Raw genomic sequence first — 21,124 nt, forward strand, 5'->3', positions numbered from 1 at the left:
GTGTTCAACATGATTGCTGTGCATGGTTCATTATTTCAACTTGGCATGACAAGTAAAAGCATTGTGTGACAGCTATTTGACTCACTAAATCACTATAGAGACAAACGTTCTGCTGTTAATGGTCTTCCGTATTTATAAGACTACTTTATACTGAAAAGAACTTTAGAAATAATAATAAAAAAAAGGCTATGATGGTAATTGCGAAAAACAATAAAAAGGAACTTAGCTTTAATGAAGTAATTTGTTTGATGCACATTGATAAACTTTTATGTAAATAAACTCTGTCATCCACCTATCATATTCATACCATCCTTTTAGGTAATTCTTACCACTGTCACACAAGAACTGCTTTAGCCATGGACAAAACACTGACAATGACAATCAGACAAATAGTGACATTCCTTACAATGCTAAATGACATTCATGTTTCATTTCTGTGGTGATGTAAACTGATTTTATGATCTGACACAGCAAATGGTTTCATCTACAGTGGCTACACTATCCCTGTTATGCCAAAGAGGCTCCTTTTCATTAGATCGGAATATGAGCCAAGCCCAGAGAAAAGGGACAAGCTCTCAGCACCCCTGTCTTCTCTGGATGCAGAGCTTCCCCCCAGGTGTATGGGGGGCTGATTCAGAAGATACGTCAATGCCTGGTCCAGATGAATATGATCAGAATGAGAGGGACAAGTAGGACATTGGTCCACTAGTGTACTTCCTGCACCAGAGTTCAAGGCTGGCGCTTCTTTGACCATCTGCTCGACTGCAGTTCCGCTTCTTCCTGCCAGTGTCTAATTTGGACCTTGCCAGTGGCTTGGACAGTGTTGGGCCAGGACTGGTTGGGCTGTTGGTGGCCGTAGTTCCTTCAGGAGTTCCCTCAGTGATCTCGATGCGTGGAGGCTCCATCAAGTCAAAAATATTGAAAGCAGCCGGTTCGGGCTGACACATTACTGAGGCGTCTGCAGTGTTTTGTCTCACCAGACCGTTAGCACCAGTTTGGACGCCAACAGACACTCTCTCACTGGACTGAGAGGAACTGGTGCCAGTTGCAGCCTCCCGACATATTGTCCACATGTTATAGCACTGGGTGAAATTAAAGAAGTTGCTATTGAAGGTCTTGAGCTCCCCACAGACGTCCCTGCGTAACTCTGCCAGCTCGTAGCGCATTGCAGAGATCTCTTCCTTCCATTGCATGTTGAAGGCAGCCACCATGTTTGCAGACTCCTTGAAGGCCTGAATAGCTTGAGGGACGGGAGGATCTGGTGGGGGCTGGGAAGGGGGCGGACAGGGAACTCGGTAGGCATGCGTGGAGGAGGGTGGAACGGAGATGGCCGTGACCGTGGAACTTGTGCTGTGTTGACTACGAGCAGCGTTTTCTCTTTCGAACCGCTCAATTTCTTGATAAGCCGAAGAGCTGGCGCCATCGTCATCCTCAATCATATCCTCATTTAGCAATGAGGTGCCCTCCAATGCATCATACACTTCTGGAAGACAAATTTGAATATGCAGATAGGGAAATTCAAAGGGATGAACAGCTGTGGAATTCGGTGAAGGCCTCTCACTTCAAGATTTAATGTCAACACTTGGTTATGTCTCAAATAGTGTATCTACTCTATATATCAGCAGTATGTGAGTAAAGGCCCTGTACACACAGTTTTTAATTCATCACTCATTTGGTTTCTGTGAATAATTTAAACAACCTTCACTAACGAATTATGGAGAGAGTTTAAATTTTTTTTATTATGCATAGAATATGCATTCGTTTTTTATTTGATCAGTTAAAGTAGTGGGGGCACAAGTTCATTCTGCTGCTAAACTGCAAGCTTCCCTGCTGAAAAAAAAAAAAAACTTAAACTATCTAGTTTGCCAGATTTAGATGGCCTCCCAACTTGGTCATGCTGGTCTGTTTGCTGGTTTTAGAGAGTTTTTAGGTGCTTGACAGGCTGGAAGACTAGCTAGACCAGCTAAAGACCAGCTTGGCCAGGCTGAGCAAGGGATTTTTTACCCAGAAATGATGACTCTTATCATTTATTCACCCTCAAGCCATCTCAAACTTGTAGAACTTTCTTTCTTCTGCAGAACACAAATTAAGATATTTTGAAGGATGTATGAAGCGTTTTTGTCCATAAAATGTAAGTCAGTGGGGTCCAAAACTTTTAAGCTCCAAAAGGACACACCAACTCCCTTGGGGACACCATCTAACAGAAGGGGGCACCAGAAACTCCAATGGCTGCCCTTCCTCGCACATTATACGTTATTCAAGGACCAGTTAGCAGTCGCAGAAAACAGATGATCGCCGAGATGCAGGTGCGTGACATCACACAAACATGTCAGCACCCAGAGAGATATGCAAAGTAAGTGATAAACAATCACTTTTATTAAATAATATCAATAAATTAGTTAAAGTTACTACATTACATGATATTAAAGCTTGTTTAACTAAGGTTTGCAGAGACAGGTATTCAAAACATGGTAAATTTACTCTCTTTTGATAATCGTACACTTGTAGCACAATTATCAATTGGGTTGCTAGCACACGTCTCTGGTGACAGTCAAACCCCTGCTAAGCTAACAGGAGCATTACAGTTTTGTTTCCTTTCATGTCATCTTCCAAGCATCTGGCAATGGAATGACTTTATGGTCGAAAATCGGAGGTATCAAGTAGGTATATACCACACCCGACTTGAATGGAACGGAGCATTCTTCAATGTCTTCTGAAGTGATACGGTCACTTTGGGTTAGAAACAGACCACAATTTAAATTTTTGTTCACTATAAATCTTGACATCTGCAGTCTCCTTGGCACATTCATGAGAATAGCTCGTTCACACACTTCCTCGCACTTGATGCTTGTGCAAATCACTGTACACAAACCAGACAAAGTGTTGCAATATTTGCGGTTTTCACACCTAGTTGGGCAATTTGGAAAATGCCAAAGTGAGTTGAAATGATAGAGTTGCAGGTTGAGTTTATGGGCTAATTTTAAAATGTACTTCAGTCGGCAAAAGGTTGATGGTAAACACTAGAAAATTAAAATACGTCTCATTGATGTATTATGATACCAGGATCGAGTACCTGGCAACTGCGTGCAGTGTAAAGAATCAACGTCTTGAAGCCTGCCCTGTGTTTCAAATGGGCTGGTAATCAAGATTAAGCAAGTGATAATGTTCAGTCATCCTGATGTTATCGCAAAATAAAACCTGACAAGGTGATCAGGACTTGTATCACCCTGAAGGGGTTTATTTTGCAATAACAACGGGCTGACTGTTCATTATCCCTCTTATTACATGGCTACTACCCAAATAAATTAATAAATGGACATGAAATATTGATTTGCGTTGAACTTATGTTAATATGTGAGAAGAAAGAAATCGCTGAACAGCTGATTGGCACCTCCAGTGTGCGTTGGAGTTCTGGTGGGGTTTATTTTGTGAAAATGACTGCTCATTTTCCAGCTTATTACAAGACTACTTCCATCCATTCATCTTCTATAGCCGCTTGTCCTATGTAGGGTCGTGGGTAGTGCTGGAGCCTATCTCAGCTATCATGGGCCGAAGGCAGGGAAAAAACCCAGAAATACAGACATACACATTCACACTCTCATGCATGGGAAATTTTGAGTTTCCAATTCATTTAACCTGTATGTTTTTGGACTGTGGGGAAAACCGGAGCACCTGGAGGAAACCCACGCAAACATGGGGAGAACATGCAAACACCACACAGAAAGACCCTGGGTGAGCCGGAACTCAAACCAGGGACCTTCTTGCTTTGAAGCGACAGTGCTACCCACTGAGCTACCGTGCCTTACAAGACTACTTGTCAAATGAACATGAAACATTGAAATTAGTTGAAATAATTTTATTAGCTTACTTGTAGAGATCGCAGAGTGATACGAGAAGTAGGAAAGATGACTCACAGTACTTGGATAACTGGTCTGATATGACTGAATCCCAGGATGTGCGGTTGTTACTCAGGCATTTCACACAGCTAGATGGCGCCATTGACTAATCAGAATCAAGTATTCCAGAGAGCCGTGTAATAACAGAGCTGTTCAGCCGTGACGTCAATTTGTAGGCAAACTCAGAAGGCTAATTCATCATGGGTTCCCTCTGGATTTTCCTAAAGGTTTTTATAATGGGGTTATAATATATTTACTTATGAGTAAAATAAGGTCCGTGATAAACATTACTTGACGATACGTGGACGTTTCGTTCTACAACATAAATTACACACAGTCATACCTCAAACGTGAATTTTGAAGACACCGTGTTTTTAAAAAAAGTATGCAATTCAATACAGCTTCAAAATTCATGCCTGAGATGTGACTGCGTGTAATTTGTTGTAGAACAACACGTCCACGTATCATTAAGTACTGTTTACCACAAACAGTATTTTACTTATAAATTCAAAACTGCCATTATAAAAACCCATAGGAAAATCCAGAGGGAGCCCATGGTGAATTCTCTTCCAGGTTTTTGGAATACAACCTGAGCAGCTTTATAGTGAAAAAGAACTTGAGTCGTATGGATTAATTTTATGTTGCCTTTAAGTCCTTTTTGGAGCTTGAAAGTTTTGGACCCCATTGACTTGCATTGTATGGACCAAAATACCTCATACATCTTTCAAAACCTTTGTTTGTGTTCTGCAGAAAAAAGAAAGTCATATGTGTTTGAGACGTGATGGGGTGAGTAAATTATTAGAAAATTAGAATTTTTGGGTAAACTATCCCTTTAAACCAGCAAACCAGTCAAGGGAAAGCAATAGAGCAAATATATCTATTTCTAGGTTTAAGGAATGTATTCATTTTAAGCTTGTGCTTTAATTTAACAACATTAATTTCAAGCGACCACATTGTTGCTGCTGTAAGGGTCTTTCACTTCCTTTTACTCACATACTGTACATTTAGCTCTGAAATGTGTGTTTACACTGCCTTCTCACTCGTGTCAAAGAACATCCCGTCTGCACAGCCTTTCCATCTCTTCACAGTGAAACAAATGAAGTAGCAATATCTCAGTGCTATTAACTCTTAACCAACTATTATCCATTGATTTGTATCAAATCACCAAGCATTGTAGCAAATGTGGTATTTTCATGGAGGCTAAATTTCAGGAGATCTGATTTTAGTGATTTCTTTTTATTGTGCAAAAGAAAAGATGAAAAAGGCAATAAGAGAATGTCATGCAGTCATTCAGGCGAGGAGGTATGAACCCTATTGAATATGTTAAGAGCTCATCTATAGAGCTGATTGGACCATGTGGAGTTTATAGGGGCAGGATTAAGAAGAGATTCTATCCAGTTAATTTTTTTAGGTTGTTGTGAGGGCTGCACCAGGCAGAGGCTGCAATCCCACTGTACATCACAGCTGAAATCTTCCACACCAGCTCTTACTTCAAAGCGCAGACACAACTGTCCTTCAAGGATGCCAAGGTTGTTGTAAAAATTAAGTGAAACGTTAAAAGTGACCAAACCATCTTTGAACATAGTGCAACATTCTAAGAAAACCTACCAATACATTGTCATGATAAAATTAAACTGCAATATAAAATTAATAATAATTGCTACCATTTGGTAGTGTATAAGAATGTTCCAGGTTACCTCAAATTCTCAATTTTGACAACAAATGGAAGTCTATAGAGCAAGGCATTGTACCAGTATAAATGTTAAAACCCACAGTGTTTTTAAAGTATAGCCGCAAGACTTTAAAACATTATACATGTTAATGTGAGACTAATATGATAAAATAGCTTATCAACCTTGTCTGTGTAAAGTTATGTCCAATCATTCAACTCCTGGCATGACCATGTACACTTGGTAAACGCACAGGAATTACACCAGTAAACTATAAGTAGAAGTTCATTCACCTAGAAAAGTAGTCCCACCTCTATAAAGAGGATTTAGAAAGAACTTTACAAGTAACATTTTTGTACGGAAGAATTTATATCAATTGTGCTTTAACAAAAATACGAACAGGAATGACTTTCCCCAGAGACTTCCATTGTAAATTAATTACTGTAAACACATAAAATGAGGGACAAGTTCTGTGGAAATCTAAGGCATTCATTTGTATTGAACCTGGAACCTTTCTTTAAGGGAACAAACAACTACACAACAAAAATAAAATAAAATAATCAGAACATAGGTTTAGGGGGAAAAAACCTGTGTGCTAGTACAAATAAAGCTGGTAATTTTTGCCGTTGTTCTTTTGTTGTTAAATGCCTTACATAGACAGGCCACTGGGCAATCATGTTTTCCCTAATCTGACCTTTTAGTTTTGTGTCTTTCAAAGGACTAGTCCTGATTCAGTTGAGAAGGCAGTGCAAAAACACACATATCCATAGATACATGTATGCGTGTTGACATTATAATACCTGTGACAGGCATCCCTGATGTCCCTCCAGCTGCTCTTTTCCCCTGGATCTCCTTCCTGTGATGGCCGGCCAAAGACAGGCCTTGCCGCTCACCCTCCCTCTCCACCATCACAGAACACCCAACAACTTGCTTAATAATGCCGAATGATTTTAGCTGTGGCTAAATTTAGCTTAAAGGAATAGTTTACCCAAAAATAAACATTCTGTCATCATTTATGAACCCTCATTTTGTTCCAAACTTCTTTTTTTTCCCATGGAACACAAAAGGAGAAATTTTGAAGAAAGTACCTACTGGAGGAACAGAATGAAACTGAACTTGTTATTCACTGAAAATCTGGACATCCGCCCAAGCCCTTCATAGTAACAATCAGTGAATTACAACTTTAATTTTGGTCTGTTCCTCACACAAAGCTTTTGGCTTCAGAAGACTTGAATATGCATGAGATGTATGGATTACTTTTATGAATACCTATATGGTACTTTTGCATCCAATCTGAAGTTTGAAACCTCCAGTCTCCATTCTTTGTAAATGTATGAGAATAGTATGTTCTTTAAAATTTCTCACAAAATGAAGGTGAGTAAATTATGACAGAATTTTCATTTTTGGGTGAACTATCCTTTCAATGTACATGGCGAATTTATGGGATATTCAATGCTTGATAACATTACTCTGATACAGCGGTCAGCCACAACATTAAAACCACCTGCCTAATATTATGTAGGTCCCCCTCATGCCACAAAAACAGTGCCAACCCGCATCTCAGAATAGCATTCTGAGATACTATTCTTCTCACCACAATTGTACAGAGCGGTTATCTGAGTTACCATAGCCTTTCTGTCAGTTCAACCCAGTCTGGCCATTCTCAGTTGACCTCTCATCAACAAGGCATTTCCGTCCACTGAACTGCTGCTCACTGGATATTTTTGGCACCATTCTGAGTAAAATCTAGAGATTGTTGTGCGTGAAAATCCCAGGAGATCAGCAGTTACAGAAATACTCAAACCAGCCCATCTGGAACCAACAATCATGCCACGGTCAAAATCACTGAGATCAATTTTTTTCTCCATTCTGGTGGTTGATGTGAACATTAACTGAAGCTGCTGACCCGTATCTGCATGATTTTATGCACTGCACTGCTGCCACACGATTGGCTGATTAGATAATCGCATGGATGATTGTTGGTGCCAGACGGGCTGGTTTGAGTATTTCTGTAACTGCTGATCTCCTGGGAGTTTCACACACAACAGTCTCTAGAATTTACTCAGAATGGTGCCAGTTCAGCGGCAGTTCTGCCGATGGAAACACCATGTTGATGAGAGAGGTCATCAGAGAATGGCCAGACTGGTTTGAACTGACAAAGTCTATGGTAACTCAGATAACCACTCTGTACATTTGTGGTGAGAAGAATAACATCTCAGAATGCTATTCTGAGATGCGGGTTGGCGCTGTTTTTGCAGAACGAGGGGGACCTACACAATATTAGGCAGGTGGTTTTAATGTTGTGGCTGATCGGTGTATGTTAATGCTTTTGGATCTTATGTGATTAACTAAAGTTTAACGGAACCAAAGAGAAAAGGGAAAATAAATACCAGAGCTTAAGCAATTATTTGAACTTTCTTTATGGGAAGAAAGTGGTCTAATTTAGCATCTAACACACAAAATGTGCTTCTTTTTGTAAAACCCAAGGAGTACAGGACTGCTGACTCAGATAGTCCTCCAGAGTGAAACAGAGTAGATGAAATCCTTTTGAAAACAATGGTTTTGTCTTACAGCCAGTTGACTTGAGCTGACAGGGATTGCATTCAGAGCCATATGGGTGAAAGCACTTCAGCAGAGTGAGACGGTGGGATTGAAGGGCTCTCCTTTCTCCTTATTGTCTTCAGTGTGTGCGGTCAGTGTGGGTTTCTGACCAATTATGAAGGTCCAAATCAAAACAAACTCCAGTTTGAATAACCAATGAACAAAGAAACCCACATTAAATAAAATAAATAAATAAATAACAAAGTTTAACTCATCAAACAAATCATACAAACAAATTACCATTTTTGTTTAAAATATTGAAACAATTCATATGCAAAAAAAAAAAAAAAAAAAAAAAAAAAAAAAAAGAAATTCTGTTGTGTTGCAATATTTGACATCAAATTGTGATATTTCAATAGGGTTCATAGCTTTACTCCATGTTTAAACCAAACACAGCAGGGGTGTTGGAGGGCTGGGTGTGGAGGTGGGCACTCTGCTTGCACAAAGAAGCAGAGACACATTATAAGACGGATATACACTTTCCGATGTCAGATGTGTATGTGTTGCACAAAACCTGCTCCGTCAGGTCTTCAAAAACTCATTTAGGCTGACTAAATTACTCATTAGTTAGAATTAATGTTAAAACTGGATTAGGATAATGGGATTTCACCTTCAGTTGTTGAATGCACTGAGAGATTAGTAAATCATAATAGCAGATTCAATAAGCACATAAACACGGGGAACAAAATTTTACCCCTGTGAGGGGAGATTGCTCACATCAGCAAACAGGGAGAAGTTTTCAACAAACTTTTGAACTAACTGTGAGTGAAAATATTTGATTAAAATATTCAATGTGATATAATATTCAAAATTAGAAACCAAAATGGCTTAAGACATGATTGCTTTGATACAAAGTAGGGGAGGGTAAAAATATAGATTTTCCGATGCATCGCGATCTTCATTTTAACGATCTCGATATCGATTCTTAAATCCCAAGATCGATGTTTTATTCTATGTGTAATTCTCTACTACAATCAGAGGAAATCGCTTGCATTAGCAAATACAATGCATATTGGCAAGTGGCTGGTAAATGTTTAGATTTAAGTTACCAGTGATTGTGTAGTGAAGTGGTGGAGTATTCAGCAGCGAGATCCTTTGACTGCCTGTTGAGAGTAAAAGTTGTTGTGCATAATGTGTGTCAAAAGACGAGATCCACGCAACCCATTTGTCATTTAATAATGTCTCTTTTAATATCCTTTCTGTTGTTTACAGTCAGTAGTTGATCAAAAACAACAAAAAAGAAACTTATTTCTAATCATGCATAGGACAGATAAGATAAAGCCGTTTGAGTCTCTCTCATTAAAATGCGCTCATTTGCAGATGCTCTTTACAGAAATGCTGGTTTTCTTAAAGAGACAGTACAGGTTTTTAACACGTGTTCAAATCAATGTAAATACTTGTAAATAGTACAAATTATGTAATTAAACAATGAACATGTAACAAAAAAATAACAAATGCAATATATTATCATATTTATTGATTGAATACATCAATTTGTTCATTTTAAAAAAAGATAAAATTTGACCAAAATTATGAAAAACGAATAAAATATAATTATTCAAGTTAATATTTTCATAATGTACCTAGTTAGAAGGTCCCCTATAATTAACAGCATTAGCTGGGAGAGAATGTCTTTCATATGTAAGCAAAAGGGACATTATAACTGAAATATGCCCATATAAATCAATATCGAATCGAGAGCTTGTGAATCTGAATCGAATCGGGAAATCTGTATCAATACCCAGCATTAATAGGAAATGTATTCTCGTACTTGCCACTAGAATAAAGATGAACTTTAAATTATATTAAGACAGTTAGAAATAAACAATCTAATGAACTGCTTCTGTTTCATCTAACATTCACTAAATATCATGACTTGAACGATAATTAGCATTTAGTTGACTTAAGATTTATACATTATTGCATGCTTGGAGTACTCCACAATTAATTTTGTTGAAAGATGAGCATTATAATTCCATCAGTTTTGCATGCGAATATTTTGATTTAAATTATTTAGATATTAAAGGTGCTATAAGCAAATACCAAGAATAAAATGTCCATTCTACCTGAAAGCTATCACTGAAATGTCAGTCATTCTGCAAATTCAGGATTGCTGACATTTGCTGACAGTCCAGGGGTTTGTAGAGAAGGCATGCGGTTAAAGTTAGCAAAATGGCTGAAATTGCTTATGGCACCTTTAAGCACTTATGGTTTCTATTTGTATTTTAGTACATCATGACTCCCACTTTTAAAGCACTGCTTGAATCTGAATTTCATTCTACTCAGTTATATAAGATGTTTTTATGCAACACATATCACATCAGTACATCTGTTTATATAGTTCACAGTTGTTGCTATGTGCAGTCAGGACTGGAAACAGCATTTAGAGCTTACTAATGTATGACAAGCTGAACCGAAGGAATATATATCTTTTTTTATTTTAAATACATTTTTAAAACATAGTGATTATGAATAGATCTAAAGCCTTTTTGCCCAAACTGAACCGATCAGTGTGAAAACACTTCTCCACAGTGCATCACATGCTCTGGATAGCTCCGCTAGTTTAAGCATGCTGAATTGTGTTTTAATGTGTATGTGATGTCACATAATCCACTGCCTAAATCCCTTTAGCCCCCATCTAGTCTCTCATTACCACCAGACCCAACCAATCAGAAGGCCAGAAAATGAGGCATGACTCGTGCAAAGGGAATTGCAGGCAACCGACGCAAGAAAGCAAACACACAAAACAGACAGGAGCGGACGGAAACAACATTCAAATCAGTCATCTCTCAAGCACAAGGGAATCCCACTGTACATATGTAGGTATGCCAGAGTATGTAGTTCAGCATGTGCTGAATGTATGGCGGGTATGTGCTCTAAGCCTTTTTTCTCTCTCTCAGGTGGGATTTTTGAGGCATACGTTTACCTGTTGTGGATCTGAGAGTTGAAGTGACAGTAGAAGAAGTCATTGATGGCAAGCAGTCGTCATCTTGGGAATACCCAGCCTGAATAGCACGCAGGTAACTGTGGCTTCGAGTGCGGAAAGAGCCGGGCAGGTCCAAGGCCTCCACGGCCTGGGATTCTACTTCGCTAAAAACGGACTCGCAAACTGACTCAAACTGTCCATTGACCTCAGTCTCACTCACCTGAGAGACAAAAACAGGAATAGCAGTCCTTAATTTTTCCTCTTCCTTTCTCTTTCTCACTTTGATTCTTCCCCTTTGCACAGTAAATATGAAGCAAGTGTTAGCAGGAGGAAAATACCACTGGCAATTTCCAACCTTGAATGTCTCAGTACAATTATGTCAGAAAGCAACAAAATAGATATGAGAAAACATAGCAGGCTGAAATACCATCTTATTTTAATATGAAATTTCAAGAAGCAGAATGTTTGAAGAACTTTTCTGAGGGAAAAATGACACAAACAGTCAACATCAGCAGATAGCAGGAAAGCTTGAATGTACAAAAGACTGACTTTGATAAATACTTAGCTAAAAGATATTAAGAGTCTATAAAGAGTCTAAACTACTGTGTGAAGGTCAGTTTACTCCTCTTATTCCGATAAACTGAAATGCTATCAGCGCCCTAGCACTGTAACACTAGGGATAGGCTACTTAAAAACATTTTAAAGTTAGCATATTCTAAAACTTTCATCAAACAGCTCAATCATCATCATCATATGATCAAAATCAATAAACCCCCAAAAAACAGGCAACTTCCTAAAACCCCCTTTCACAAACACAGCACTACAGCTCAACAGTAGCACTCTTTGAGTTCACTCTCTGACATTCAAAAACAGTTTTAACAGTTGCTCATCAGAAAGAAACTTAGTGAATCAAACATCACCTCTTACAAGCTTAATTACTTAACCTCTGTCCAAACATTACAAAAGCCACATCTGTTTGTTCTAAAGTAATAACAAAAAAAATATCTCTATAACCCTGCAGGAAAAGCATACCAGCTGTGATTTAGCCAGATAGATCACACTGTGAATTACAGTCAACAGGAATGCATATTTTATTAACTCTACCCCCAACTCAAACCCTATCCCTAAACGTAACCGTCTGTAGAGTAAACATTTAATTTAAGAGTGAAAATGCAACCTCCGAACCCAAACCCCATCCCTAAACCTAACCATCAGTGGAGTAATTTTTTTATTTTTGAGCGAAAATGCAGCCTCCGAATCCAAGCCTCATCACTAACCCTAACCGTCAGTGGAGTAAAAATTAAATTTTAGAGCAAAAATGGAACATCCGAACCCAAATCCCATCCCTACACCTAACCGTCAATTGAGTAAAAATTAAATTTTAGAGCAAAAATGCAACCTCCGAACTAAAACCCTATCCCTAAACCTAACTATCAGTGGAGTAAAAATGTAATTTTAGAGCAAAAATGCAACCTCCGCACCTAAACCGCATCCCTAAACCTAACCGTCAGTGGAGTAAAAATTATATTCTAGAGCGGAAATGCAACCTCTGAACCCAAACCCCGTCTGCAAACCTAACCGTCAGTGAAGTAAAAATTTTATTTTAGAGCAAAAATGCAACCTCCACACCTAAACCGCATCCCTAAACCTAACCGTCAGTGGAGTAAAAAATTTATTTTAGAGCAAAAATGCAACATCCACACCTAAACCGCATCCCTAAACCTAACCGTCAGTGGAGTAAAAATTTTATTCTAGAGCAGAAATGCAACCTCTGAACCCAAACCCCATCCGCAAACCTAACTGTCAGTGGAGAAAAAAATTTAATTTCAGAGCGAAAATGCAACCTCAGAATCCGAACCCCATCACTAAGCCTAACCATTAGCCGAGTCTAAATGTAATTTTAGAGTGAAGATTCAACCTCCGAATCGCGCTCACCCTTGTTCATGTGAATAGGATTACTTTGCGGTTCCCACTGGATCAGAATGCTTGTCTCGGAGGCTGCTTGCAAAAAAATTATTAAACCTGTCAGTGTTGGATTTAGCCATGTTCTTGGATCAACATCCATATTGGCCCAGGATAAACATGCTATCAACCAACTAGATTTAGGGATATGAGACGGAGAAGGGATAGCATTAGGTTTAGACTTAGGTCTGGGTTTGGGGCTTGAACAACATTCTTATTAACCAATCATTTCCCGCTGATTTTAGAAGTTAGGGTTAGGAATAGGAATAGGGTTTGCAGTGTTAATCCTACTTTCAGTTAAAGTGGTCTACCAGCTCTAACCAAGTTTACCAAAATAGTCTACAAGGTCAACCTCGCCCCACCTGCTGGTGGTAAAGTTAACCAGCCATCTAAACCAGCTAATGAACAGCTTTGAAACCATGTAAAATCAGCTAACACTTTAAGATGGCTATATTTTTCAGTAGGGAAACTCTTAAATCAATTACAAAGCATATAACATAATCTGCTAGCATAAAGTCTAAAAGAAGTCTAGTCTTCACATGACACAGTATCTCACAAAGCCAGTTTATGATCTGAGGAACGAGCAGGCCATCTCAGACAGCAAGTACAGCTTACTGTAGGTGGATTCTACCTGTTTGTACCTGTGTGTCAGTGGCGTGAAGTGCAGCAATGGTTGGACTCACCTGGCTGACACAGCTTGCCTGACTGAAGGTACTGACTGCACGCATGTAGCTCTGATTTCTGGAGCGAAATTGTGGAGGGTTGAAGTTGATTGCTGGATCCAGAGACACGCTGGGGTGAGGGCGCATATCTCTCGTTGTTTGCAAGTGGTAGCCAGAGCTAAATAGAGGAACAACCAAAGACTAATGTAGCCACAGAGTAACCTACTCAGAATTAGATTGAAGAGTGATTCTGGAAAAACCATCAATAGTTTGTTAAACTTCTGTTTTTCTGTAATAGCTGATGGTACGATTTGAGAGAAAGTGCTTTGCAATTAAGAGCTTTACTGTCGTGAAACAAATGTGGATCATTTCAACAAGTACTCAAAATTATTGTATGCTTTATATGCATGCAGATTCACCCCAAATTTTAGGTGCTGAAAGCAAACTCTACTTTCTCAGAGGTACTGGCAACCAAAGAAAATCATACAGTAGGGTTGTTTGTTCAGTTTACATGTGGATTAGTCTTGATACATTAAGAATAATAAACATAAGAAACATTTTCACACAATTAAACTCATTTCACTCTTCCTAGACATATGCAACAATGAAAGTTGTTTATAACAGTGATTCTCAACTAGTTTTAATTCAGGACCCACATTTTACATTGGACATCAAGTGGCGACCCAACACACTACCAAAATTGTTCATCATACAAATTTTTTTTTTTTTTAAATTGTTTAAACATTGAAATGTATTGCCTTGAACTGCACATGCCCAACAATATTCTTAACATAGATTAAACAACATAGATTGAAAACAACATAAATGAAGAGGAAAACTGTCAATTTTGGTTTCAATGGGCTCTATTTTTGTGACCGGTCTAGGTGCAGTGCTACACGCAAAGACCCGGCGCTGAGTCTTATCCAATTTTCGTGGGAGCACTAAGTCTAAGCGCTCATGCCAGCACAGCGTGAAAGTGGGCTTGGCTGGGAGTGCTTGCACTTTCTGTGGGCGTATGCACGCAAACTGTGGGTGTGTTGTATGTAAATGAAGTGCCGCAAATCACAATTTTTATTTTCCTTAGAAATAGGTCATTGCGCTAAGACTTCTGAGAACCATGTCTACTCTTGGCGCAGAGTCTAAACTCAGTTCCTGCATTTGCAGTTCGGAGATTCCATCAGGAGATGATATCAAAGAGCTATTGATCACTTTTAATACTAGTAATGATTTGTTTATCAGTAGGTTCAAAATGATTAATTATACTTACAATCTTTTTAATTTTTTAATGCAGCCTACATCCAGTTAGTTCTGATGAGCACCACATTTTAAATGTTTATGTGAGGAACGTGTCACTGTCATAGAAATATGCCTGACATTCAACAAAGACGCAGTTAATGTGCAAAAGAACGTTAGACACAAATCCATATTTCTATTCTTCTAATGCATTCCAAACAGCCCAACAGACTTTGCATGTATGACATAGCACATAGCACTGCACTTAAGATGTATTCCCTAATGGCAAATTTGCAACAAACTTGCTGCAAATTCGCCACTGATAATTTTCACATGCAAATGAGCTTTGTGGCAAGCTTGCAGCAAATTGTCCATTGTTGCCAAAGGTTTGCCGGAGGTTCACCACTACCAACGAAGAGCTGCAAACTTTTGGCAAATATCTGCGGTGAATCAAAAGCTCATTGGCAAGTGAAAATAATGAGTGACAAATTTTCTGCATGTTCACAGCTAGTTTAGATTTTTTGTAAGGGTTGAAGCAGCCTTAAAATAGGGTTCTAAGTGTTGAGTGAACCTATCTTTAACAATTAACAGTTTGGGTCATGTTGTCTTGCGTTTGTATTTTTTTTATTTATTTTTTTATTACCTTGTAATTTTGTTCATGGTTTTCGCAACCTGATCTCCTTACAGAAATGTGGCTATAGCTACATTTTTGGCGAAGCGTTAAAACATTCAATGATTTACGTATCGATTCAGCTTTTAAGTGAAATGTCCACTGAATGTTTTATTTTCTCCAAAATAGACTAGGCTTTACAATAGTAAGGTTAAAGGCAGAATATATCTCCAAATATATAAAGCATTAATGCATAATTTACTAAACCTAACCCCCAACCTAAACCTACCTACAACTTTGTGTATTAAAAAAATATATATATTAAACAAATAAGAGCATTATAATTTCTGATGCATTTACACCACTTACAGTACATTAAAGGTACATTCTGTCAGTTTGTTTGCTCCCTGGGACTTGAACTCGTGACTTTGACTTTGCAAGTGCCATGCTCTACCACTAGAGCTACACGGAAACTTACCTACATCAAATATTTGTATTGAAACAGTCAATGCAAAATAAAAAATATGTTTTATGTACTCCCCCTCTGCACTTTTCCATACAAATTCTTCACTATTTTTCAAGTGTTCTGAAGCGATTTGTGAGGAACAGGCCGAAATGAAACAAAATGAGTATTAACTAAAAACCTTCCCCTCTAATCTTTAATTATCTTAATGGGAGTAAAAATCATAGTTTTACAAAAAACTGCAGCGATACGTACACAATGTAATGTTTATCCCTTTTGCAAAAATTTACCCATACTCAAGTTTCTGTAATGAGACTAGGTAGGGCTTTCAAGCATGAGGGAATGTCAAGTAACCTGCCCATTTTGGCATTTCCCTAATTTGGTTAGCTTTTACCAAGTAACAGAATTTGCACCAAAGTTTGACTGGACGATAAATCAACAAATGATATGGAAAGCATTTTCCCCTCCCGTTTAAAAATAAAAAGCCTATTTTATTTTATTTTTTTCTATTCTATGCACATTTTCTAACTATGCATGATTATTTGGTTAGTTGCATTTTATTAGTAGTATGTATCACTGCCCTGCTGTCCACGGGTCTATTAAAACAAATATGCGACCCACCAGTTGAGAACTACTGGTTCATATAAGGTGTTATATATATGGTGTGGTGCCCTAGCCCAGTGCAACTTTTGAGAGTAACTGTTTGACCATAGAAATGATGCAAGTCATGTGATCACAGAATCATATTATTAACATGAATGAATGACAGCGAAGCCTTGGAGCACACATTAACACATCTTCCAGTCTCACACAGTTCAGCACCATGGACAGCAGCTGTCTCTGTCAGTACTAAACATTAGGCGAGGACATGGATAGGAAAGAAAGTGTGGAAAGTGTGAGAAAGAAATCTAATGGCACTTTGGAAGTCTCCTCATTGCCAAGACATCTTAAAGATGGACAGCGTTCCATTCATCAGCAACTCTCTCACCAGCAGCTAATGTGTAAATTCTCAAAAACTTTAATATGAACACAAAATGAGTATAGGCCTGAAAACAGTGATCAACCAAAGTCTTATTACCTATATTTCTCATATCCCAGAAACCCAGACACAATCTAATCATCCAAAAAACATACTCCATGTTGGGTCACCACACGCCAGCCCAGACTTAATGCCTCTCTCTACAGATGAAGTTACTATTCACAAACAAACGTACCGCTCCGCCACTTCCAGGTTCTTTTGGCAGCCCAGAAAAGACCTGTTGCCAATGGGCGCTATTGGTGGATCTGAACTTTTAACTAAGAAATCGCACAAACTCCGATCACAACAGCTGTGAAAGATATGAGGACAAATATGATCTAACGATGATCTTATGTGAACAAAACCCATGAAAGTTCTAACGGGAACAACGAGACCTTGTCTCCCATTGCAGCACATAGGCTACTGTTTATAAAAGGATATGCAGTAACACTTTATAATAAGGTTCCATTCGTTAACATTAGTTAATACATTAAGTATCATGAACAAACAATTAACAATATATTTTTACATCATTTATTAATATTTGTTAATGTTAGTTAATAAAAATACAAATTGTTCATTGTTAGTTCATAGTGCTTTAATTAATGTTAACAAATGCAACTTTTGATTTAAAAATGTATTACTATATGTAGAAATTAACATTAACTTATATTCATAAATGCTTAATATGTATAGTTCATTGTTAGTTGAACCAGATATGCAAATAAAAATAATGTCATACTGCACAAATTATGCCATTGATATTATTATTATTATTATTATTTACTGTATGTGCATTAATTATTTAAGCAGTAAAGACGCCTACTGTCTGTCTTATGGTAGTTTAGATTACATATGTCACATTTATCAGGCTTTAGAAGTGTTATGCTGTGTGAGGATGTGTATTCAGCAACCAGTTTCATGTGCGACACCATAATATAGGCCTAATGATTCAAGTTAAAACTGGTTTTTCCAATAACTCAGAAAGAACCTGCAAAATTTCTTAACTGTAAACAATAGATATCCCTTTTAAATAACTTTTACTAACATCAATAAACATTTACATTATGTAATGCTTAAAAGATTATTAAAACTGTAGTGCTGCCCATATCCACCATTAAAATCTGCTGCTCGAAAGAACCCGGAAGCATGGTTACCTGCAGTGTGAGTAATTTTATCTATCCAATTAATGTTTCATGAAACATCTTGCCAGGGAATGAGCTCTGTACCTTTCAATGAATGAATGAATGAATGAAATCTTTTCATTTGCTTTAGATGGCCAAACGGCTTTCCACACCATGCAAACTCATATCAACCAACATAATACAACCAAAATCATCCAAATGAATAATGTTCAAAAAGCAGTGCATTCCCCACACTTGAGCTATTTAGAGATATAAGACAGCTGGAAAAGATCTCATGACTGAAGTTTCTGCTGGGACATTACATGACAATGCTTACAAGACATGATGTCATTTAACATTTAAAGAGAGTCAAAGGTTTAGTACATTTAACAATAAAATTAAAAGATATGTGTGTAATTTTGTCAATGTTAAAATAATTTCACCCATATCCGCCTAATACAGAGAGAAAACTATAAGTAAATGTATTAGCATGACTCTTGTCATGATATCAAAACATTGGTCTGTATCAAAACATAACAAAATGGTTTAAACCAATAGCGTGAGTCTGGGGTGGGACAATCAGTTTGAATTGCAGGGGAGTGCTTGGGAAACGTATTTGCATTTTTTTCCCCCAATTCTGTTTACTGACGCTAGTGGCGCAGACATTACAGACTTCACCTTTAAATTATTTGTTTAAAAATAGCAGACAAAGATATATGTAAAAATAAAACATGGTAAATAAAATGATGTAGGTTTAATGTGTGTATGTCCTATTTTAATACTGTGTATGGAAAGGCATGGAGATCATGGTACAGTGCGGGAACGTAATAAAACAGACACTGTGATTTAAGTCTGTAATTATCTGTAATAATAGACCATTAATGCCTTAGTTGCTGGCTGATTAATTAGGCTGAAATTACGAAAAAGAGAAGGTAACATGAAGTTGGTAATTTATTTTCATGTAACTAAACATTAAAATTAAGAGATATTGTTAATAGGTATAGCCAGTATAAAATGCTGCCCTTATGTAGGGGAAGCATATTAACTGTGAAGTTACTGAGATCCATTTTTATCGGTGTGTCATTTGACTAAGACACCAGAAGTGTTCTCAATAACTTTACTATGGATATAAAGCATTGGCTAAATCATTAGTTCTGAACTGCTTTTGATTCGGGACCCAGATTTGACATTGAACATCAAGTGGCAAACCAACACCAAAATTGTTAATCATACAAAAGTATACAAGAGCCTATTAACCAGGACATTTTCTACATTTGTACTTGCTAGTAACACTGTAAAAAGTGGTATCCTGCAATTGATACTTTAAGGAGCTATTTCTACCTGATCTAACACTTAAAATTAGTTGTGTTGGTGCAACCTAATGCATTTAGGTAAATTCAGTGCTAAATAATTTTTTGACTTAAATTAAACCAGTTTAAGCCAATAATTAAGCACACTTTAGGTTAAAAAAAATTTTTTCACTGAAAGCTTTTGCTCAGCATCAGCATCTTGGAGAGCCAGATAAAATCCATCTTACAGGTTTCTGAATGTGCAGAATTTACAGACACCAAGGTGAGACACAGAGCAACTATTTTGGGAAATAGTGATTGTTGTTGTCTCTTGAGTAAGCTTCTATCTCACCTTGTCCTTCATGTTGTTTTCCATGTCCAGCTATGTCACCTGCCCTTCTTATCCTTACTGTGACAGCAAATAAAAAAAAGCTTGCCTGGAAAATAGCTCAGCATTATCGTAAACACTGCAAAGACCTGTAGTGTTGGAAAAGTTACACGAAAAATGTGATTCGTTATTAAAAGGGCTGTCAATCGATTATAAATTTTAATCGAATGAATTACTTGACATGCAGATTAATTAATCAAATTAATCGCATGTATCAATATTTGCTGAGAAAGGCCCTGACATTTTTTCTATAAATAATGCATAATCATTTAAATAATTATCATGTTATATAGGCATGTCGTAAAATGTCAATATATTGATTATTTATCGGCATGTTATTTTATCAATATATTTATGAGCCATCAATATATTAACATTAGCCCACATTTAAATAAGTCTAATTTGCATGCTTTCCAATTCACTCAGTGGGCCTTGTTTAATGTAGTCTGCCATTATAGCGTTGGGAGACCAAAAGATGGTGATATAACATTTACCGAGAAGCAGACAAGGCACAGGTATCACAACGCAGGACGCATTGATGCAGTCACAACTAAAGTTGTGGATCTAGTCACCATACACTCAAAAGTTACAAAGGTTTTTGTCACATTTTTTCAATGCCAAAGTGACGCTGATGAGTTTGAAGGTTGCCATTGGTACTTTTATTACAGTATTTATGTACGGGTCAGGAGGCATGATTAATTGCGTTACATTTTTTAACATGTTGTTTTTTTTCTACATTAAATTAACAAATTAAAGCGAGAACACCTAGTTATAAATTATTACTTTTTTAAATGAGCTTTTACTAGACTTTAACAGATTTAAGAGCAGTTCACACATGACACGTTCTTATGTTTAAAAACAGCTGGATGTGGTGCAATTGATTGGAACAAATGAAGGGGTCTTGAGACAAGTTTTTGACGATTTGAGACACTATTTTTGACATTGTTGTCCTTGATATTTATATGTTCTGTCACTCTAGCTTTGCAATATTTCAGATACATTATATTTCTTAATTTAATATTGTGCAGGATATAGAGAATTTGATACCAACAAAACTCTATGCATTGCATCATGAATCATTATATGGCATGAAATAATGTCACGTCTGTGATACCTGAGTGATGTCTAAGCTGTATTAAGTGTCCCTCTTGTTGTTTTGTGACACATTTGCCTATAACAGCTTATGGCATGCTTATTATAGGAAGAGTCTCCTTGGGGAAATGTGGGGTTAAGTGTCTTGTAGGTAGGGCACCATGGTGATAAATTATGATCTCTACATGTC

At 37.5% G+C, this 21,124-nt stretch overlaps 1 protein-coding gene across 1 annotated transcript in view; it reads right to left on the bottom strand.

Annotated features, from left to right (window-relative positions):
* LOC127410210 (disks large-associated protein 2-like) overlaps positions 1–21,124 on the bottom strand; it is a 174,883-nt gene that overhangs the window by 76,775 nt on the left and 76,984 nt on the right. The window contains exons 4-5 of the mRNA XM_051645355.1: positions 13,739–13,895; positions 11,094–11,313 (exon numbers count right to left, since the gene is read on the bottom strand). Coding sequence (XP_051501315.1) covers positions 11,094–11,313; positions 13,739–13,895 — 377 coding nt within the window. The remainder of the gene's footprint in view (positions 1–11,093; positions 11,314–13,738; positions 13,896–21,124) is intronic.

This window comes from Myxocyprinus asiaticus, chromosome 19 (genome assembly GCF_019703515.2).
Source record: "Myxocyprinus asiaticus isolate MX2 ecotype Aquarium Trade chromosome 19, UBuf_Myxa_2, whole genome shotgun sequence".
NCBI classification, from domain to species: Eukaryota; Metazoa; Chordata; class Actinopteri; order Cypriniformes; family Catostomidae; genus Myxocyprinus; species Myxocyprinus asiaticus.